The sequence below is a fragment of the Malaclemys terrapin genome, chromosome 2, assembly GCF_027887155.1.
Source record: "Malaclemys terrapin pileata isolate rMalTer1 chromosome 2, rMalTer1.hap1, whole genome shotgun sequence".
Lineage (NCBI taxonomy): Eukaryota > Metazoa > Chordata > Testudines > Emydidae > Malaclemys > Malaclemys terrapin.
This window is the reverse complement of record NC_071506.1, coordinates 211,047,084-211,066,534: the sequence shown is the minus strand read 5'-3', so window position 1 is coordinate 211,066,534 and position 19,451 is coordinate 211,047,084. Positions and strand designations below refer to the sequence as shown.

General features: G+C 45.2%; 1 protein-coding gene across 8 annotated transcripts in view; it reads right to left on the bottom strand.

Moving 5' to 3' along the window:
- Positions 1-1,195: 1,195 nt before the first annotated feature.
- Positions 1,196-19,451, bottom strand: part of GASK1A (golgi associated kinase 1A) — a 52,633-nt gene continuing 34,377 nt past the window's right edge. For 3 of the 8 annotated variants that reach the window (XM_054019788.1, XM_054019790.1, XM_054019789.1), the window contains exons 3-5: positions 4,604-4,726; positions 3,388-3,491; positions 1,196-2,678 (exon numbers count right to left, since the gene is read on the bottom strand). In XM_054019788.1, coding sequence (XP_053875763.1) covers positions 2,468-2,678; positions 3,388-3,491; positions 4,604-4,726 — 438 coding nt within the window. In that variant the 3' untranslated portion in view covers positions 1,196-2,467. Of the gene's footprint in view, positions 2,679-3,387; positions 3,492-4,603; positions 4,727-12,204; positions 13,533-14,246; positions 17,459-19,451 lie in introns of those variants that run through there. The other 5 variants (XR_008443979.1, XR_008443978.1, XR_008443980.1 and 2 more) reach the window with 5 other exon arrangements.

Genomic DNA, 19,451 nt, shown 5'->3' with positions numbered 1-19,451 from the left:
TATTCATGTAGCTCTCTAGCTGTGCATGGCATTTCACAGAACAAGCAGTGACTTACCCTGTGCTCATAAGGATTTACAATCTAAGGGCCCGGTTGGCAAACTCTTACTGCTGAGCATAGGGCTTACTATTACGAGGCATCCCTGCGATGTCATTGACTTCTTTTGGACTCCACCTGGGCACAGCAGCCCACCTGTGCAGCTCAATCCTAGGACAACACAGGAGGTGACAACACATGGTGAGGATGGGGAAGGAGTGGGAGAAAGATGAAAGCAATGGAGTAATCCTATCCTGCCCTCATTGAAGTCAATGGTAAAACGCCCATTGACTTCAGTGGGACAGGATTTCACACATTAAAATGATGTGGTCACTCTGGAGGCCAATGTAGTGTCTTGGTGGTTACAATTTTTTTATAGTAATAGCAATTGTTTTGACTTGAGGAACATGGCACTAACATAACTTGTATCATTTAATCTTTCTCTTAAAGAGAAATGAGAGAAAAGGAAATTGCTTGTGCAATTGGATGTTTTTTTTTTTAAATGAGCCCCTTTAGATTTTGAAGCTCACGCCTCACTGAGGGGAATATGGTGGGAGAGGGGTGAGTTCCAACCTTTTCTGCTCCTGTTATTTGCCTGGAGATCATTTTCTGTAAAACGGGTTTGTAGGGTAGCAGCACATTTGTTTACACTGTGGTGGATTTTTGTAATAGAAAACAATTCAGGCCAAGACTTTCAGAAGTGACTTGTGATTTCAGGTGCCTCAGTTACTGAGTGTCTGACTTGGGACACCTTGAAGGAACCTGATTTTCAGAGAATGGTGCTTAACACTGTCTGAAAATCAGCCACCTATAAATTATCTCAAGCTGGGCACTTGAACTCACTAGTCACTTCTGAAGAGGTTGGCTTTAGATTATATAGCAAATACTAACTATGCAATTAGAATGTCAGGACTATTGTAAAAAGCAACAGAGGGTCCTGTGGCACCTTTAAGACTAACAGAAGTATTGGGAGCATAAGCTTTTGTGGGTGCCATCTGAAGAAGTGAGGTTCTTACCCATGAAAGCTTATGCTCCCAATACTTCTGTTAGTCTTAAAGGTGCCACAGGACCCTCTGTTGCTTTTTACAGATTCAGACTAACACGGCTATCCCTCTGATACAGGACGATTGTAGAATGCAAACTTTAAAGAGACCCTAAAATACTGGATTCCCCAATTGTTTTTTTATTTTGCACTTGCAATTTTTTCCTGGCCATGATGTTTAAGTAAGTATTTTTAGAGGATTTTGCTGTGCATTTTTCAGTGAGACATTTACAGTTTCTGTAATCTCTATTGTCTCAGCACTAGACAGAGAGGCACAATCACACTCACTGTCTGAGCAGCCAGGCAGATGTACAGTGATGACAAAAATAAGACAGGACTCAAGTAGGCTGTGCCAAAATTCTTAGCAGATAGCATGCTCAGAAGTCATTTTGCAGTTGCTTATCATTTTAAAAAATATTGTTCTGCAAACCAAGGAAGGTTTCAAGTTTTGGACAGCTGTTTTGCTGCTGCCATGTCCAAAAGAGGGTATTTAAAAGCTCTTTAGTAGGAGGCATTTTTGTTTAATTCTCCCATAGCTCAAAAGTGACAAAAGTGATTTAGTTCAAACTTTTCCAGATAAAATAAAAATTCACTCCAGACCTAGCATGGAAATTTGCAGCTCAAAAGGTGACTGTTTCAGGAAGCATTGAGTGTATGAAAACAGCGAGTTAGGCTAGAAAGTGCTTTGCAATCTTAACAATAGCAATTGCTGCCAGATGCTTGCTGCAGTGCATTATGGGCCAGATTCTCAGCTGGCATGAATTGATCTATATCCAGTATCCATAGGCACATCATTCATTAGACTGAGGAAGATGTATCTTAGCTCACATGCTATTTCATTATTTATATAATAACTTTGGAGGTGCCACCCTTTTGTCTTATGTCAAACCAAACTGGTCATATTGACTATTTCTGAAGCAGTTAATGCTTAAACAAAAGCCTATTGAAGTCAATGAAAAGACTCCCATTGACTTCTGTGAGCTTTGGTCAGTCTCTCAAACTGTTGAGATAATATTTCTCATGTTGTCCTTAGTATTTTGCCGTAACATTCAAGATAAGATTTTCAAAGGAACCTCAAGGAGTTAGGTGCCCAAAATCTCAATGAGATTCAACTCCTTTGAAAATCCAAATTGGAGTCAGTGCTCAATACATACTTAGTTAATGCATTTTCCCAGCCTTTCTGTAATGTGTCAGAAATTTTCTTCCCCCCATCTGTCTCTTCCTCGGATCTATTCTGCTTCTTCAGGATGTGCTGCTGAATTTGATTCTGAAGAACCAAGCACTCAAGATCAGCTTCTGAACATAAAAGCTTTAGAGGACTGAGGTATATCCATGGTTGCAACCTTGCACTTGATATCAGGCGAGTGTATCGCTCTTGTAGGGGTATGTTTTAAAGTGATGAATCCTTAAAGATTGTCAAATTGTGTTCCTGAATGTACTGCAGTAGGATCTGTCCTCTTCTGTTAATGACTTGAAGCAAGTGTCTAAGTCCTGGGTATCCACCCTGGCTTTCCCAGAATTCCTGATCCAGGGACAGTGACTTCAGAAGCATGTTCTGTAAACATCCCGATTTGAGCACAGTCACAGCTGTCTCAGGAAACCTGATGAAGAAAATCAGAAGAGGGAAAGAAAAGGAGTTGGAAAGATAAAATCATACAACTAAGGGGTTAGGGTAGGAGAATAGTGTTTGCTCTATTTCTGTCTCTGTCCCCAGAAGTAGTCAGAGTTCTGTTCATATTTTATGCAAAGCAGAGATTGTTTTGGTGCTAACTATTTTTCTTGGATGCAGAGGTGTAGAAAGCGATAACAGTTTAATAAGCACAGAGTGAGAGAGCTGTCCCTCGCCCAAAACATTTGAATCTGGATTTTCAACCCTTCAGTGTTCAGGGGGTGTTTAGAGCCTCAGTTTAGGTCTTTGTCCAGCTCTTGCGAGGATGCACGAGAGCAATTCGGTGTGATAAATATACCCTGATATTAAAGGGCTGTTACCATGTTAACCCAACAAACATCTTTAGTATCGTCATGGGGGGGCGAGGTGGGGGTGTAGGTTTCAACGAGGTATGTGCGAATGTAAAGGAGTCAGTCTTTCTATTGGTTGTGAGCCCTAAGAATCACTATCTAGAAGAAAACTTCACAAATCCAGGCAAGTCCCATCCAGTCCAATTGATTCTCACCAGCGACACATCTGTTTTTATTGAAGAACCTTAACTGTTCTGCCTTATGTATTCTGAAAGGAAGGGGTTGTTCCAGTGGCATGGGCTGTGACCCTCTGGTACTGTTAGCTAGAATCGCTTCTGTTGCCCTTCTTACCCATCTATGCCTTCCAGGAGCCTGAAGTTGAGTTTTGCTTCCGGATGGTGGGGTCTGCCTGCATTGTCAATGAACACCAGGCGAGAAGGCGCACTTCTCCGGATCTGGTGGGAAAAAAGCGAGAAGTTCACATTTTGGGGGTTCTTTGAGCTGACATTTTGGGAGGAAGGGTAATTTGTATGCAAAGAGTGGGTTTTTGAATATTTAGGGTTGGCAGCAATGACAGTCCATAGCAAGGGTGGAACCAGGGACCATGTATTAACTCTTAGAGACAAGCTTCTTGTCTGCACCCAGGCCAGTGCAACTATGCACTGCCCTTTGCCTTGGAGCTGGTAGCAAAACCACAATTTAACCCAGAAGTCTTAAGTTGCTGAGCACATGTACCAGCTGCGTCAAATAAAATGCAGAGGGTCACCATGGCCAGGCCCCTAAAGTTAAACTCATCTCGTCCCCAAGGATTAAATTGGTCTGTAGTAGATTTCTAAGATGAAAGTCAGATTGTCATTATCTAACATTACTGAGCAACCTCAATGTCATACTTCATTCTTAACTGCCTGTTTTATTTATTATTATCCAGGGACAATATTTATTATCAGCCCGGTATTTGATTTCATGGTGAGAAGACAAGTAGATTGAATTTCATTTGTTTAATATTCTGGCAGAATAAAATGTGCGTATTGTTGAAGGAATACAGCCACTGTACGACTGCTATGTCATGCTGAACTTTTACTTCAGAAGTGTGTACGCGGCTATGCAGCCAGAAGGAGATCATGTCATTCTGTTTTTTAAGTGCTGCAACTTTAAATGGAGAGAGATCTCCCTGCCTCATGCTGTCACACTGTCACATTTCAGATGCAGAATGTTACAAAGAGAATCACACACCATGCTTGCTGCTTGCTCGCTCTTACTCACTCTCAGGACCAGATTCAGATACACTTACACTTACTATACTTTTACTTACTCTGAGCAGCAAATTACTCCACCAGTTGTCCCATTGACTTAGGTATACATATAAGAATCTAACCTGCCGACATTGTACACGGTCTTTCTTTTCTCTTACCCTGAAATAAAAGTTACCTAGACATATTTTGCTCTTTGTGGCAGTGGTAAAAACATAACAAGAGTCAATAACAGATAACCAGTCTGGCCTGTTAAAAAAAAAGGTAGAGGTTAGAAACTGAAAGGATGGAGGCAAACACGTTTGGCGATATCATACCAGGATGTGGACCAGGACCAGCTCTGCAGGAGTCCTACATTTGTCATGAAGCATTTCTTCCATGCAGGGTTCTGTAGGGTCTGGCTGAAATCCACAGCAGTAACGGTCCAGGCGGTCATGAACCTGTGGGTGACATTTGAAGTATTTAGAGGCTTCAGGAATTTCAGGATGGAGATGTTAAGTTGTAGTTTAACAGGGAACTTTTCATGCCTGGAAGAAAAAAGCTTGATAAAATTTAGAGAAAAATCCAGATTATTCATTAATGAAAGAGCTGTTTATATAAAAGATTGGTGGGTGTTCAGAGAACCATTCAAAAATGTAGCTGCTTTTCTAAACCATTTTGGTCTGGAAAGTGGACTGCAAAGCTCCCAATAACCGGCTTTCCTGCAAGATTTCAGACACTTCCTGCTTGCGGTATTTCAATACTCGATGTTTGCATGGACTGAATAGATTCTGTTTCTATCTGAAACCAAGAGGAGATGCATATAAAAATTAAGGCAAAACAAAAAAAATAAGTTAATTGAATTTTTTTAAACCTCAGAAAGGGATTTTCTCAGGCAAATTCAAATACTGGATGAGGATTTAGGTTGGCTCCTGTTTTATATGAACCATTTCACCCTTCTCTAATAATAATCGAAACAAGTAACAACTATTGATAGAAATGAGAAGAATGAACAAGGTGGCGTGGGGAATTGTTCTATGCTTGCTTGGCCCGTTGGTATATTCTTAACACCTGCATAGAGTGGGATTTGTCCTGCGTGCAGTTTGCAGATCAAGGTGGATACTCCAGGTGGGGCACGGTAACTTGCTTTAGCTGCATCTGTGTTTAGTAATTCATGGGCACTTTTGAACCTGCTCCTCCTCACTCCTGACAGCCCATTCAATGAAATGCTGATGCCCTCCCTGAAGTCCTGCTCTGGAGCCTTTACTGGAGTGTGCATTATACAGTCCGGGGCACAGAACTCTCCTCTTGTGGATCCTTAATCTAATGTATAGATTTTAATTTAACATCTTTGAATTTAGCCTGACATAGGGATGAAACAATTTGACTTTGGGTTTATTCCCCTGTTTTTTGGTAGGTGAGTGCCCAATGTTACAACCAACACTGCTAGGAAGGAGCCACCTCTGGCAGCAACTGGCATGTCTGAAATTTTCATCCAAATCCTTAGGGTCACATCCTCCCCTGAGTATACGGTTTGGCACAGGGAAGAAGGAATCCTTTCATAGGCTGTTATGGGGTCACTACTTTAGCCCATTGCCTACCTGTTGTATGCTTGCCACACAGAGGCAATGGCTGGTGGATCCCCCTCATGGCAGACTGGCTGGTCTAGACCTCCTTCCCCCAGACCTGCTCCATTTACTAAACCCAGGCAGAAGGTGTTGGGCTGCATGACACCTAGGTATGCACAGACTTTCTACATGAACATGGGCTCCCGTATTTGTCCCTACCCCACTCCTGAAGAGTGGAACCACCTCACTTGTGCTGCACGCATGACACTCCATATCCTTGGAGGAAGAAATAGGATTTGACTCTCCTTCAAGATTAATGTTATCACTATCAAGTGAAACCCAGAAGCCATAACCCCTTTCTAATTTTCCATGCCCCACTCCGTTAGCTTTGTCAAAATAAGCTATTGGTTTTTATGCTTCTTTGTACAAGGCAGACGGTCTGCTGTCTCAGTTATATAATAATCACCCCAGAGGTGTGCAAAAGTGCCAGGGCTGCATACAGGAGACTGACTCACTGCCTCCTCCGAACAAGGCCTGGCCAGAGCACAAAAGCATAAATCACCTCCTGCAAACACATCACACTTTCCTGAAATGGGACCAGTGCTGCTGAGGCAGGCAGAATTGCCAGAGTACATAGCGAAACTGACCAATTTCGCATGAGATTGCCAAGGAATCTGCTTCAAACCAGAGACGTGAATCTATAGCCTGGTTTTGGGGTATGAACCTGTAACTCAGGCCAGGTTCGCCGAGGTTCATGAACCTTTCGGTCAGGCTGGGCCAAATTTCAAGTGAACCTGAGCTGAGTTTCAGGTGCCAAAGGGGGGATTTATGATTTTCAGGGGAAACCATGTGATATTAGGTAATTTCCACAATTTCAACTTAACAACTACCAGAAATGTTAGCTGAATTGTGTTTTGTCTGAACCCCAAACTCAAATCAAAGCACAGAGGAATAAAGTGATATAAGGAATGCACAGTTTGATTTGTGTGACCATTATATTCCTAGCCCTCTTAGATCCCAAATTAATTAATTGGATGCCATGCTAGTATTTCTTAACACAGGCCCATGATGTTTAATGAGGCACTCCAGGCAATATTTCTCCTTCAGGGAAACCCTAGAGCTAAAGTATTTTCTGAAACCAAATGCATTTGAACTCAGGAAAATGTCACACTTATTCCATGCATATCCTATGTTTAGGTGCCTGAAAGTGCAGCACACTGATTTCTCCCACCTTTTGTCATTTTCCATCATAGCAGAATTAATAGTCTGTGCAGAACACAAAGAAAATCTCAGCTGTGCACTAGACAGAAGTTTGACTCGGCATACTCACTGGGAGACTATGAAAAAAATCATAAGTTGTCATGCACAAGAGGAGACATTGGCCACATTTTCAAAGGTAACTGCATTCCAATTTGGCTGGGTACTTATGTCTGCAAATGCAGCGTTGCAAACTGGGAAACTGCACATGAGAATGGGTAATAACATCTTGTGACTTCCCTCCCACCACTCTGGGGGGAAGATGGCAGCCAACAGCATGCATGCCAGTGAAACAGAGTCAGTTTGGAGAGTGAGCATCATGGAAATACTCTTATGGAAAGAGGCCTGGGATACTTAATGTTCACGCAGATCAGACAAGACCTAGATTTTGCAGGTGTCATCTGAAAAACTCCCACGAAATATATTACATCAGATTCCTATGACCTGCCTCAGGAGGGAACAGCCCTTTTATTAACTGCACAAGTATTCAACTGAGTCTGAGTCTGCTCAGGTGTCTAGAAACAGTCAAGTCACACTGGGCATGCCCAGAGGCTTGAGACATGCATTAATATCATCAATCTCATGGTTCTGTTACAGCGGTTCTCAAACTTCATTGCACCACGATCCCCGTCTGACAACAAAAATTGCTACACAGCCCCACATGGGGCTGAAGCCATAGCCCGAGCCACGCCGGCCTGGGCAGGGAGGGCTGAAGCCCTCAAGCTTCGGCTTCAGCCCTGGGTGGCAGAGTTCAGGCTTCAACTTCAGCCCCGGGGCCCAATGTGTCTAATGCAGGCCCTGGCGACCCCATTAAAAAGGGGTCATGTTTGAGAACTGTTCTATTACATCATTTTATTAGCATACTCAGCCCCACCCTGCTATATAATACCTACCTTTCTATCCCTTCTCCTCCTTTGCTGAAGGCTGACCCCAGCCCACACTGTATTTTCATTAAAAAAAAAAAAACCTCCCTTGCCTGGTACTTGTGGTAACTGTTGTGTGCCCATCTGGATATGAACGTATTGCCTCTGCTCCACCCACTAGAATGTGGGAGGCTGTACCTTTTAGCATGTTGCTGGGAGACTGTTTTTAGGAAACCAAGGAATAAATGTATATTAGAAGAACAGAAGTTATAAGGTACAGGCTGAGTCTGACATCTGACTTAAGTCTCTCTCCAGGAGCTGGTTTGGCTAATTGTCCCTGGCTGACGATGATGATCTTGCAGAACAGTTGTGATGCACAGTGTAGAGTTGATGAACCTTCTCTTGACTGACATCTGCTCCCCTGGACAGTCTGTGTCTTTATTTACGTATAGGCAGAGCTAAGGTAAGACCATATTCCACCTAGGCTTTACTTATACAGCTTATTGCATCTTGTACATTTCTGTAATAGAAACAGACACATACCATCCATCTAATGATCTCAAATGCTTTCTAAGCATTAATGATTTCAGCCTCTCAACTACCCTATGAAGGAGGTAAGTATCATTATACCACTTGTACAGATGAGGAAACGGAAGCAGAGAATTTCAGTGACTTGGCCAAGACACCAGAGACTGTCTAGAGCAGTACCAGGAATAAAATTCAGGTCTACCAACTCGAAGGTCTACGATTTAGAGATGAGACTATGCATTATATTTGAGGTTTGCAAGGGTTCATCCAGCCTGGAAGATTTACCATGTTACAACATATTGCAGGTTTCATACCAAAAGAACAAAGCATGATCTGGAAAAATTCATGCCTAGGCAAAGGCTCCAAAAAAGTTTAAATATGTTTAAACTCTTCCAAATTGGTGGCAAGTCACTCTCCATGAGCAGTATATATAGCTTATGACAGTATAGCCAAAAGTACCATTATGGCCATTGTATAGTGTGACTTCCTGCATAACATACCATAGAACTTCACTCTGATTCTTGCCCTGAGTGAAATGAAGAAAGGTGGGGAGCGGGAACCATGGTGTGGGGAGGGGGAGAGGGGGAAGTGGGCAGGACCAGGATGCGGGAGGGTGGGCTGGAGAGAAGCAGAGGGAGACAAGGGCAGGCTGTGGGCATAAGGACAGACGGGTCTATAACCACTACAGTGCACTCATCTTCATTCTAGCATTTCCTAACTTTGGACGGCTTAACTATGAAACCTTAATAATGTTCTTTTAATGTAGGTTTTTTTTTTTTTGGATGAACTTAACATTTATATTGTGGGATTGCCTAGAAGCCACCCAGCTCAGGGCCCCGGTCATGATAGGTGTTGTACAAACATATACGGTAAATGACCATCCTTGCCCCAAAGAGCTTGCTGTTTAAGAAGACCAAACCCAACAGGACAATGATGAAAACAAGTGGGTTGTGGTGGGGAGGGTGAGGGAGATGGGATAACAGCAATAACAGGGTGGGTGCAATTCTTAGCCAGTCAGGAGCAGTGATCACAGCTCTCGACCTACCTAGCCATCAGCTGATTGTAGTTTGCTATCTGCATTACAGAAGAGGTGAACTTTCTCTGGATTTGGACACATGAAGGGCAGCTTGGAAGAAAGAACAAAAGAGCATGTCAGAGACATGCTGATAACGGCTGGCACTTGACTCTGGAACTCACTCCCCGCCTTGGTCTGACAGACCTGGCATTTGTTGACTTTGAGGACATTCTGAACCCCTTACCTATCTTCTACTTTTGTTGAAGGATGGTGGGTTGAGGGATGGGAGGTGCTCAGGTCAGGGATGGTTTATTTTATTTTACCAGACAAGTGCTATATTTTCTCTGGGTTGGTTTGTATGGGCAATTCCTTGTGTGCCTGATTCTTATTTACACTGAGGCCTTGTCTACACTACGAGAGTAGTTCGAATTTACTTGCATCGAATTTTTGGAATCGATATTGCAAAGTCGAACGTCTGTGTCCACACTAAGGACAGTAATTCGACTTTGTGAGTCCACACTAACGGTGAAAGCGTCGACATTCGAAGCGGTGCACTGTGGTCAGCTATCCCACAGTTCCCGCAGTCCCCTCTGCCCATTGGAATTCTGGGTGTAGCCGGCAATGCCTTCTGGGTAAGAAAATGTGTCGAGGGTGCTTTTGGGTAACTGTCGTCATCCGTCCATCACTCCCGCCCTCCCTCCCTGAAAGCGCCGGCGGGAAATCAGTTCGCGCACTTTTCCAGTCATTGACAGCACGGATGCCACAGCACTGCGAGCATGGAGCACGCTGCGACCATCGCTGCAGTTGTGGCCGCTCTCAACGCCTCGCAGCTTATCATACAGGTTTCCCTGAGGCAGAAAAGTCAGGCGAGGAGGCTACGTTACCGCGGTGATGTCCTGAAGTCTGAGAGTAGCACAGACCTCTCAGAAAGCAGGGGACCCAGCGCCGAGGACATCACGATGGCAATGGGTCATGTTGATGCCGTGGAACGGCGATTCTGGGCACGGGAAACAAGCACTGAGTGGTGGGACCGCATAGTGCTGCAGGTCTGGGATGAATCCCAGTGGCTGCGAAACTTTCGCATGCGGAAGGGAACTTTCCTGGAACTTTGTGAGTTGCTGTCCCCTGCCCTGAAGTGCAATGACACCCGGTTGCGAGCTGCACTGAGTGTACAGAAGCGAGTGGCCATAGCCCTCTGGAAGCTTGCAACGCCAGACAGCTACCGGTCAGTCGCGAACCAGTTTGGGGTGGGCAAATCTACCGTGGGGGTTGTTGTGATGCAAGTAGCCAAGGCAATCGTTGATGTACTGCTGCCAAAGGTAGTGACCCAGGGAAACGTGGAGGCGATCATAGATGGCTTCGCAGCGATGGGATTCCCAAACTGCGGTGGGGCCATAGATGGAACTCACATCCCTATCCTGGCACCGGACCACCAGGCCACCCAGTACATTAACCGAAAGGGCTATTTTTCCATGGTGCTGCAAGCACTGGTGGACCACAGGGGACGTTTTACCAACATCTACGTGGGATGGCCGGGCAAGGTTCATGACGCTCGTGTTTTTAGGAACTCTGGTCTGTTTAGACGGCTGCAACAAGGTATTTACTTCCCGGACCACAAAATAACTGTTGGGGATGTGGAGATGCCTATAGTCATCCTCGGGGACCCAGCCTACCCGCTAATGCCCTGGCTCATGAAGCCCTATACTGGCGCCCTGGACACTGAAAAAGAACTCTTCAACTACCGGCTGAGCAAGTGCAGAATGGTGGTGGAGTGTGCTTTTGGCCGTCTCAAGGGGAGATGGAGAAGCTTACTGACTCGCTGTGATCTCAGCGAAACCAATATCCCCATTGTTATAGCAGCTTGCTGTGTGCTCCACAATCTCTGTGAGAGCAAGGGGGAGCCCTTTATGGCGGGGTGGGAGGTTGAGGAAAATAGCCTGGCTGCTGATTACGCACAGCCAGACAGCCGGGCGATTAGAAGAGAACAGCGGGAAGTGCTGTGCATCCGGGAGGCTTTGAAAGCAAAGTTCCTGAGTGAGCAGGGTAACCTGTGACTTTTAAGTTTGTGTACAGAGAAGCTGAACCTGCCCCCGTTTCTTTACCCAGTTAATGTTGACTAACCTCTCCAGTTACATACCCCCTTCACCCCCTTCCAACACACGTTTCGAAATAAAAATAGTTCTACTTTGTTAATGCACACCGTTTTCTTTAATACTGTTTTCGCGGGAATTTTTTAAAACTGGGACGCAGACTGTGGTGCGGAGCGGGTGTAGTGTAGTGACGCGAATGAAGCTTCTAAACTCAAGGATTGACAGGCTCCGCTGCGGTGGGATGGTTGTTTCAACGGAGCCTGTCACCCCTCCTGATCGGGACTGTGTGTATGGGGGGGCTATGTGACTTTGTGGCAGGGGGAGGACGGTTACAGATCCCCTGCTGCGTGGCTCTGTGATCCTGCATAAGGACCGCCGCTTAAGATCTGTAACTGCCCTCCCCCGCCACAAAGTCACAGAGCAACCCACCCCCCACCACATAACATGAAAACAACCTCCCAGACTAACCAGGGTAACTAGTCACTGCATCACTGCACTGTGTATGTGCCCTGCTGCTGTGCCTGCCCCCGCCTATGTACCCTGCCAAAGGTGACTGTCCTGTCCAATTACCAACCCCCTTTCCCCTCCTCCTCCAAAAGAACATGATTGAAACAGTAGTTAACAGAAACGTATTTTTTATTATCAACTACACATGGAAGTGGGAGGTGAAACTTGGACGGGGGCTTGTGTCAGGCGGGAAGGAAAGAACTTTTCAAGTTTTGGGGAATGAGAGCCTTCTGCTACTAGAGCTCTCTGCAGGGGTGGAGTGAGAGTTAGCAGGGACTCTGCCGCCTCTCCTTCTTTGCACTTTGGGTGAGATGGGTATGGGACTTGGTGGCGGGGGAGGGCGGTTAGAGATGGACTGCAGCGGGGCTCTGTCCTCCTGCCTCCGTTCCTGCAGAACATCCACAAGGCGCCGGAGCGTGTCTGTTTGCTCCCTCAGTAGTCCAAGCAGCGTTTGAGTCGCCTGCTGGTCTTCCTGCCGCCACCTCTCCTCCAGATCCATGTTTGCTTGCTGCATTTGGGTCAATTTCTCCCGCCACTGGGTCTGCTGTGCTGCCTGGGCTTGGGAACAGGCCATAAGTTCAGAGAACATGTCCTCCCGTGTCCTCTTCTTCCTATGCCTAATCCGCGCTAGCCTCTGGGAGTGTGATGCCAGGCTACGTTGTGAGACAGTCGCAGATGTGGCTGTGGGAATGGGAAAAAGGGAGTGAATTCCTCAGAAAGATAAATGTAGTTGTGAACAAAGAACATAGTCTTTCTCTGTGAACAAGACCATGCACAGCACCTATCACATGCGCACTCAGCACAAGGTCGAATTCTCGGCCTTCGCATTCAGTGCCTGGGGTCTTCCACAGCACATTTGAGAAGCGGGGCAGCACAACGGAATTTCTGTTGCAGGTAGACATGGTAAGCCGTAGACTTGTGGCAGTTTAAAACTTTTATATTACCACTGGCCTCATTTCACATTTAAAGCAATGTCAGTCCCTGCTGCCAGCAATCCGGCAAGCGGGAACTCTGCCCCTGTCCCACCCCCTCGCGGCTGTCCCCAGGAACGATCCCTTTCGGCAGCCCCTCTCCCGCCTCCACCGCGTGGCTGCAAACCAGCGGTTACAGTTCTGTAAAGGAACGAGCAAGCAGTCCCAACACTAACATTCCCCTACCTAATTCAAAGCAGGTCACCATGGGCGACATCACCCTGATGAGGATCTCTGACAGCGAGAGAGAGAGAATGCTCCGGGAAAGCCTCCAAAGACCAGGGCCGTATGCCGCCCTGCTGTGCAGAGCAATGATTCCCGAGTACTTGATAGTCTCGTGGCGCGGCAACGTCTCGTACTTCGGAGGACCCAATAAGGCCGCTCTCCCCAGGAACCTCATGCAACGGCTTTCCAATTACCTCCAGGAGAGCTTCATCGAGATGTCCCGGGAGGATTACTGCTCTATCCCTGCACATAAAGACCGCATTTTACTGTAGCTGCAGTAGCAGGGAATAAACAGTAGAGCGGCTTGGGCAGGACAATCACGGAAAACCGGACATTGCTAGATTTTTTTTCAAAACTTGCACTGCCCATGACTGAACGGTTAAGTGCCTAGGGCAAAGTAATCATGAACAACCCATTCTTTTAATTGTTAATATTCCTGTTCTGTTAAAAATAAATGTTTAGATGTTTACAACACTTACTGGCTGATCCTTCCCCAGATTCTGTGTCCGGGGTAACGGCTGGGGACGCTTCGTAGGGGATCTCTGTAAGGGTGATGAAGAGATCCTGGCTGTCGGGGAAATCAGTGTTGTGAGCGCTGCCGACTGCCTCGCCCTCCTCATCTCCTTCCTCATCTTCCCCGTCCGCTAACATGTCCGAGGAACCGGCCGTGGACAATATCCCATCCTCAGAGTCCACGGTCAGTGGTGGTGTAGTGGTGGCGGCCGCACCGAGGATGGAATGCAGTGCCTCGTAGAAACGGGATGTCTGGGGATGGGATCCGGAGCGTCCGTTTGCCTCTTTGGTCTTCTGGTAGCCTTGTCTCAGCTCCTTGATTTTCACGCGGCACTGCGTTGCATCCCGGCTGTATCCTCTCTCTAACATGTCTTTTGAGATCTTCTCATAGATCTTTGCATTCCGTTTCTTGGAGCGCAGCTCAGAAAGCACGGACTCATCGCCCCACACAGCGATGAGATCCAAGACTTCCCGATCAGTCCATGCTGGGGCCCTCTTTCTATTCACAGACTGCACGGCCATCACTGCTGGAGAGCTCTGCATCGTTGCCAGTGCTGCTGTGATCGCCACGGTGTCCAGACAGGAAATGAGATTCAAACTGGCCAGACAGGAAAAGGAATTCAAATTCAAATTTTCCCGGGGCTTTTCCTGTGTGGCTGGTCAGAGCATCCGAGCTCGGACTGCTGTCCAGAGCGTCAACAGAGTGGTGCACTGTGGGATAGCTCCCGGAGCTATTAGCGTCGATTTCCATCCACACCTAGCCTAATTCGACATGGCCATGTCGAATTTAGCGCTACTCCCCTCGTCGGGGAGGAGTACAGAAGTCGAATTAAAGAGACCTCTATGTCGAACTAAATAGCATCGCAGTGTGGACGGGTGCAGGGTTAATTCGATGTAATGGCGCTAACTTCGACATAAACGCCTAGTGTAGACCAGGCCTGAGGCTCCTTCACATTGTTCTGGCAACATAAAGGGGCCTTAATGAGGGCTCCCATTATGTATGCATGCATTTTCCAGCCCCTTTACACCGCCAGAGAAGTGCAAAGGGGCCTCAGTGGAAATGAGAATCGGACCCCATATATCAAATTTTGGACAAAATGTGGCCAGTTTCTTTCCTGTGGTGCCATCCGAGTTTTGCATGAAAGGTTGCTATGTAAGGATCATACATCTCTATGCCCCGTGGTTCTCACGACATCCCTAGCAGACTTTAATCATGTGGAACTGGGTCATTTGGGCCTAATTCTACCTTGACTGAAGGTAATGGGAGTTTTGCTATTGACATCAAAAGGGACTAGGATTTGGATTAATTTAACCTATTGTATTTTGATGGATTCCTGCTATGTTTACCGTAAGATCAATGTTGCCAGTTGAGGCAGGAAAGTGTAGACGAAGGCAGTATTATTGAGCCAAATCAAGAGAGAGATGGTATGTGAAGTGACCAGCCAACTCAAAGCTAAAAATCACTACCTAAGAGATGAATGCTGCAGACATTGCCAAACTGGGAGATAACTGAAACAGAGGTGTTCTAGCAGCACTGCTCAGCGAGTGAGCAGCAGTGTTCACAATACACTGTGCTCTCTCTTCTGGTGATTTTTCTTGGCAGCAAACTTTTTGCTTGTGGAGAGAGGGTCATAGAGAATGATTTGAATCATGTTAGTGAGCTACAGGGATAGCTCAGTAGTGGAGGGAGAGATAGCTCAGTGGTTTGCGCATTGGCCTGCTAAACCCAGGGTTGTGAGTTCAGTCCTTGAGGGGACAGAACTACTTAGGGATCTGAGGCAAAAATCAGTACTTGGTCCTGCCTAGGGAAGGCAGGGGGCTGGACTCAATAACCTTTCAGGGTCCCTTCCAGTTCTATGAGATAGGTATATATAGTATGAAAAATAGGAGGAGTCTCTGTGAGGTGTTCATAAAGGATTTTGATCAGTGTAGCTGGCCTTTGGGAGCCAATGTATATTAGAGAGGCTGCAAATAACAGAGGCACTCCATTAGGGGAAAGACCCATAGAACGTAATACAGAATGATAACCCTTGCATGGAATTTTTGGATCATCCTATAGAATTCACTACTGAATTCTATCCCTGCTCCAAAATTCTACAGAATGGTTCAGGATTCAAAGGATTTCATTCTCTATTAAATCCTATAGGGTTTTTGAGTCATTTCTGAAGAACTGTGTTACATTTCTATAATATCCTGCTGGCTTCATCCCTATTTAGCTTGATAGGACTTTTCCATTAGTGATGATGTCTTTGGAGCTATTGAGAAACTCTGTGGTTTGTTTTTGTCATTTGGTCTGCTTACACCTTAGGTAAAAGTCTCCCTCAAACATCATCCTTTTCATTTAGGGCCCAATCTTCACCTTGAATCCAATGAGTTTTTTGCTATGGAGCCCAATTTTCCCAATGGAAGCTGGATCAGGCCCTTGATGTGTTCTGAGTGGCGGGGCAAGGAAGTGGAAAAGAGACTAAACTTGTCCCGAATCTTTCTCTTCCTGGTATTTTTGAGTTACTGTCTGGTTTCTGTCTGGTATGCCCATGGCCCACTGTAGTCTCCCCATCACTGCTGCGGTTGAATCTGAGAACTGCCATATCTCTACGCAGGAGAAGAGGCAGTAGCTGTTCACATGTTGCGCTGGCAATCAGTCCACAAAGGGGCATTGGTGTTCTCCTATAAGAGAGTTACTTTCCTAAGCCTCCTGGCCCAGAGACAAATTGCTACTCTGGAGTTGTGGAGGATTACGAATCAAAGAGCAAAGAAGGAATCCATGCTGGACAGCTTTTTCCTGGGGTGGGGTGGGGGGAGAATAACACTCACTATCAGGGCCTGACATCACACAAGCGTATGCTCATGGCTGGGAGATGGGAAGTGGTGGTATTGGAATGAGGGAGGCAGAGAATGGAAAAATGGAAAAAGCTAAAAATGATTTACACAGTTGGTGTAAATCAATGTATCTCCACTGACTTCTATGCTGATTTACACCAGCTGAGGATTTGACCATATGGTTTTTAAGTAAAAACACCAAGGGTGAAGTCCTGGTCCCATTGAAGTCAAGAGAATTTTCCCACTGATTTCATTAGGGCCAGGATTTCACCCCATAACACCACTAACTCAAACCTGGATGTGTTTATTAGTAAGTTCTAAAGTAACAGTCACACACAAGAAAGCCGATCCCAGAATTTCCATTTTTTGCTCTTTAAACACTTATTTTATTTCCTGCTAGATTCATTTTAAATATGAATGTTAACATAAAATATTCCAGTCATGACTGGATTTGTTAAATCTAGTCATGATTGACCCCTTCTGCCAGCCATGCTTTGAGGTTATAAAGATTAATGGTTAAGCTCTGCCAAAAAAAAAAAAAGTAATGGGAACACATATTTTAGCAGAGATTTTTTAAAACCTTTCAGATAGTTTTTTCCCCTAATGCTTGTGCCTATAGTGCTAAGTAATACCCCTGAGGTGTATAAATAAGACTCCATCTCCCATATAAACCATCTCTTCTTCCTCTCAGTTACCCCTAATAACTCACAATTCTCTGTTCAGAGACACTGTAATAATCCCCCATAGCAGCAGGTTCTGATTTTCCAGATGGAAGATTAAGCACTCTTGATCCACACACAGAAGAGAAGGAAAATCTCCATGATGGGGGAAGGATCCTGGTTAGAGAAAAAAAAAAGCTGATTTTCAGCAACAAAAAGACACCCAGGAACAAAAGAGTCTGGATAACATGAGACTGACATAAGATTCTTTTAAATGAGCATGACCTCACACCAGTGTGAATCAGGAGTAACTCCACCCAAACTAGTGAGGTTACACCAGGATAAAACTAGAATAAGTGAGATCAGGATCAGGTCAGATGTGTCTGAAGCTTGCCTGTGTATCCATGTTCCCCTTCAAGTCCAAAGAGCTTTGCATGCACAAACTATACAAAAGCACAACTTTACATTGAGCTTGCAAACTGCACAGTACATTGAGAAGTGATAAAACAGCCGTCTCTCCCTTCCACACACATTGATTATTAAACACGTTTACTGAAGATTGACAGCTACGCCAACACTGATTTGTGAAAGTAAAGACATTTTTGTTTAAAATGTGTGTTATAAATGACAAAAAAAGGCCTTTTTGTGCTTCTCTCTGATACATAAAGTAGGTTGAAAGGGCTTTTGGTGTTTGAAAATGTGCTTGGGTTATATTTGGTTGGTTCGGGGGGGATTCAAATCAGGAAATCAGGTCCTGTCTAGGCTTGAAGACACTACAAGTACTAATGAAGTGGTGACATCAGGAGGTTAATAAGGACCAAAAGCTCACAGAGTAGGACACTACTGTACGTAATAGCAAACGTACAGCTTTGCCAAGACAGTATGGGGTTAATGTTAGAGGGACAAGTGTGTATTTTGTAATTAAAAGTTGCTGTTTCTTACAAGATTCTTCTACTAGGCTGCTTTTACCCACTGGTAAGCCAAAGAGTTCTTGACATCTTCTTTTCTAGGAAACCTAATCCTCTGCCCATAACCCCATGCCAACGTTTTTGAGGAAGCCTGGAGTACTTCAGGCATCACTGTTTGACTTGGTTGGCGTAATGCTAACCAGGAAATGAGTGGCAAAGACCCAGCAAAACTAGATGAAGCTCCTTGCTTTGCTGCACAATTCTCTACTTGAAGAGTAGTTCATTCTGCAAACAGACTGAGTCTGGTAGTTTAGGAAGTTTGCCACACTTGATCCAGCAACTACGACACTGAAGGTTTGTTCAGAATGGAAAGCTACTGTGTACGGTTTCAGTCTTTTCCAGTGTCGAGTCCCAGACACTCTGAAACCTGAAAAATTAAAACAAATGATAGTGACAGCTCCCGTGGTAAAGCGGTAGCAATCCAGCATATCCCTGCTAAAGGCGGAATTCCCCTGGTTTCATGTCAGTGTCAGGCTTCTGACTGAATCAGTCATCTGTGTGAGAAATCCTTGTACAGAGTTCTACTGATTGATGATCCAGGCTTCCTGTTCTTTATCTGCCGTTTGAGAATTCAAATAAGATTAGATGATCATGACAAACTGAAAAGCTAATGAAAACATGAATGAGTCCAGACTGCAGGCATTCCGCGTTCCTACTAGGAATACAGGGTTGTCCTGAGGCTGAGTGGAGTCTTACGGTAACAGAGCTTACAGATGGTGAGCTATACTTATGGTGTAAGTCACCACAACACCTTTTATGTCAATGAATCTACACTGATTTATTCCAGCAAGAGATCTGGCCCCAGTATCCAGCCTGCCTCCTCTTCCCCTCCCCTCTCCCCCCACCTTTGCTCTTCAAGGCTCAATCAGGCAACTTTTCCTCAGGTAAGTAGTGCCATTTCAGTCCATAGGATGATTTGACTGACTATTGCAGGACTGAGCCCTGTGTCACAGGTTGATTATCAAATGGTGTTGTGAATCCACTAATCTGATTCATAATGAATCACAGCCATGGGGTAGTGGTACAGTGATCAGCACATGGTTATGACCCCACAAACCTACTTTAACTCAGAGTACAAAATCATCCTAATTAGATGATGCCACTGGAATATGAAAAGGACTATTTAAAAAAAAACTTTCACTTTTGCACATTTGTCCGGGATTCATTTTAATCACAAATCTGCATGGAAAAAAACCACTGTT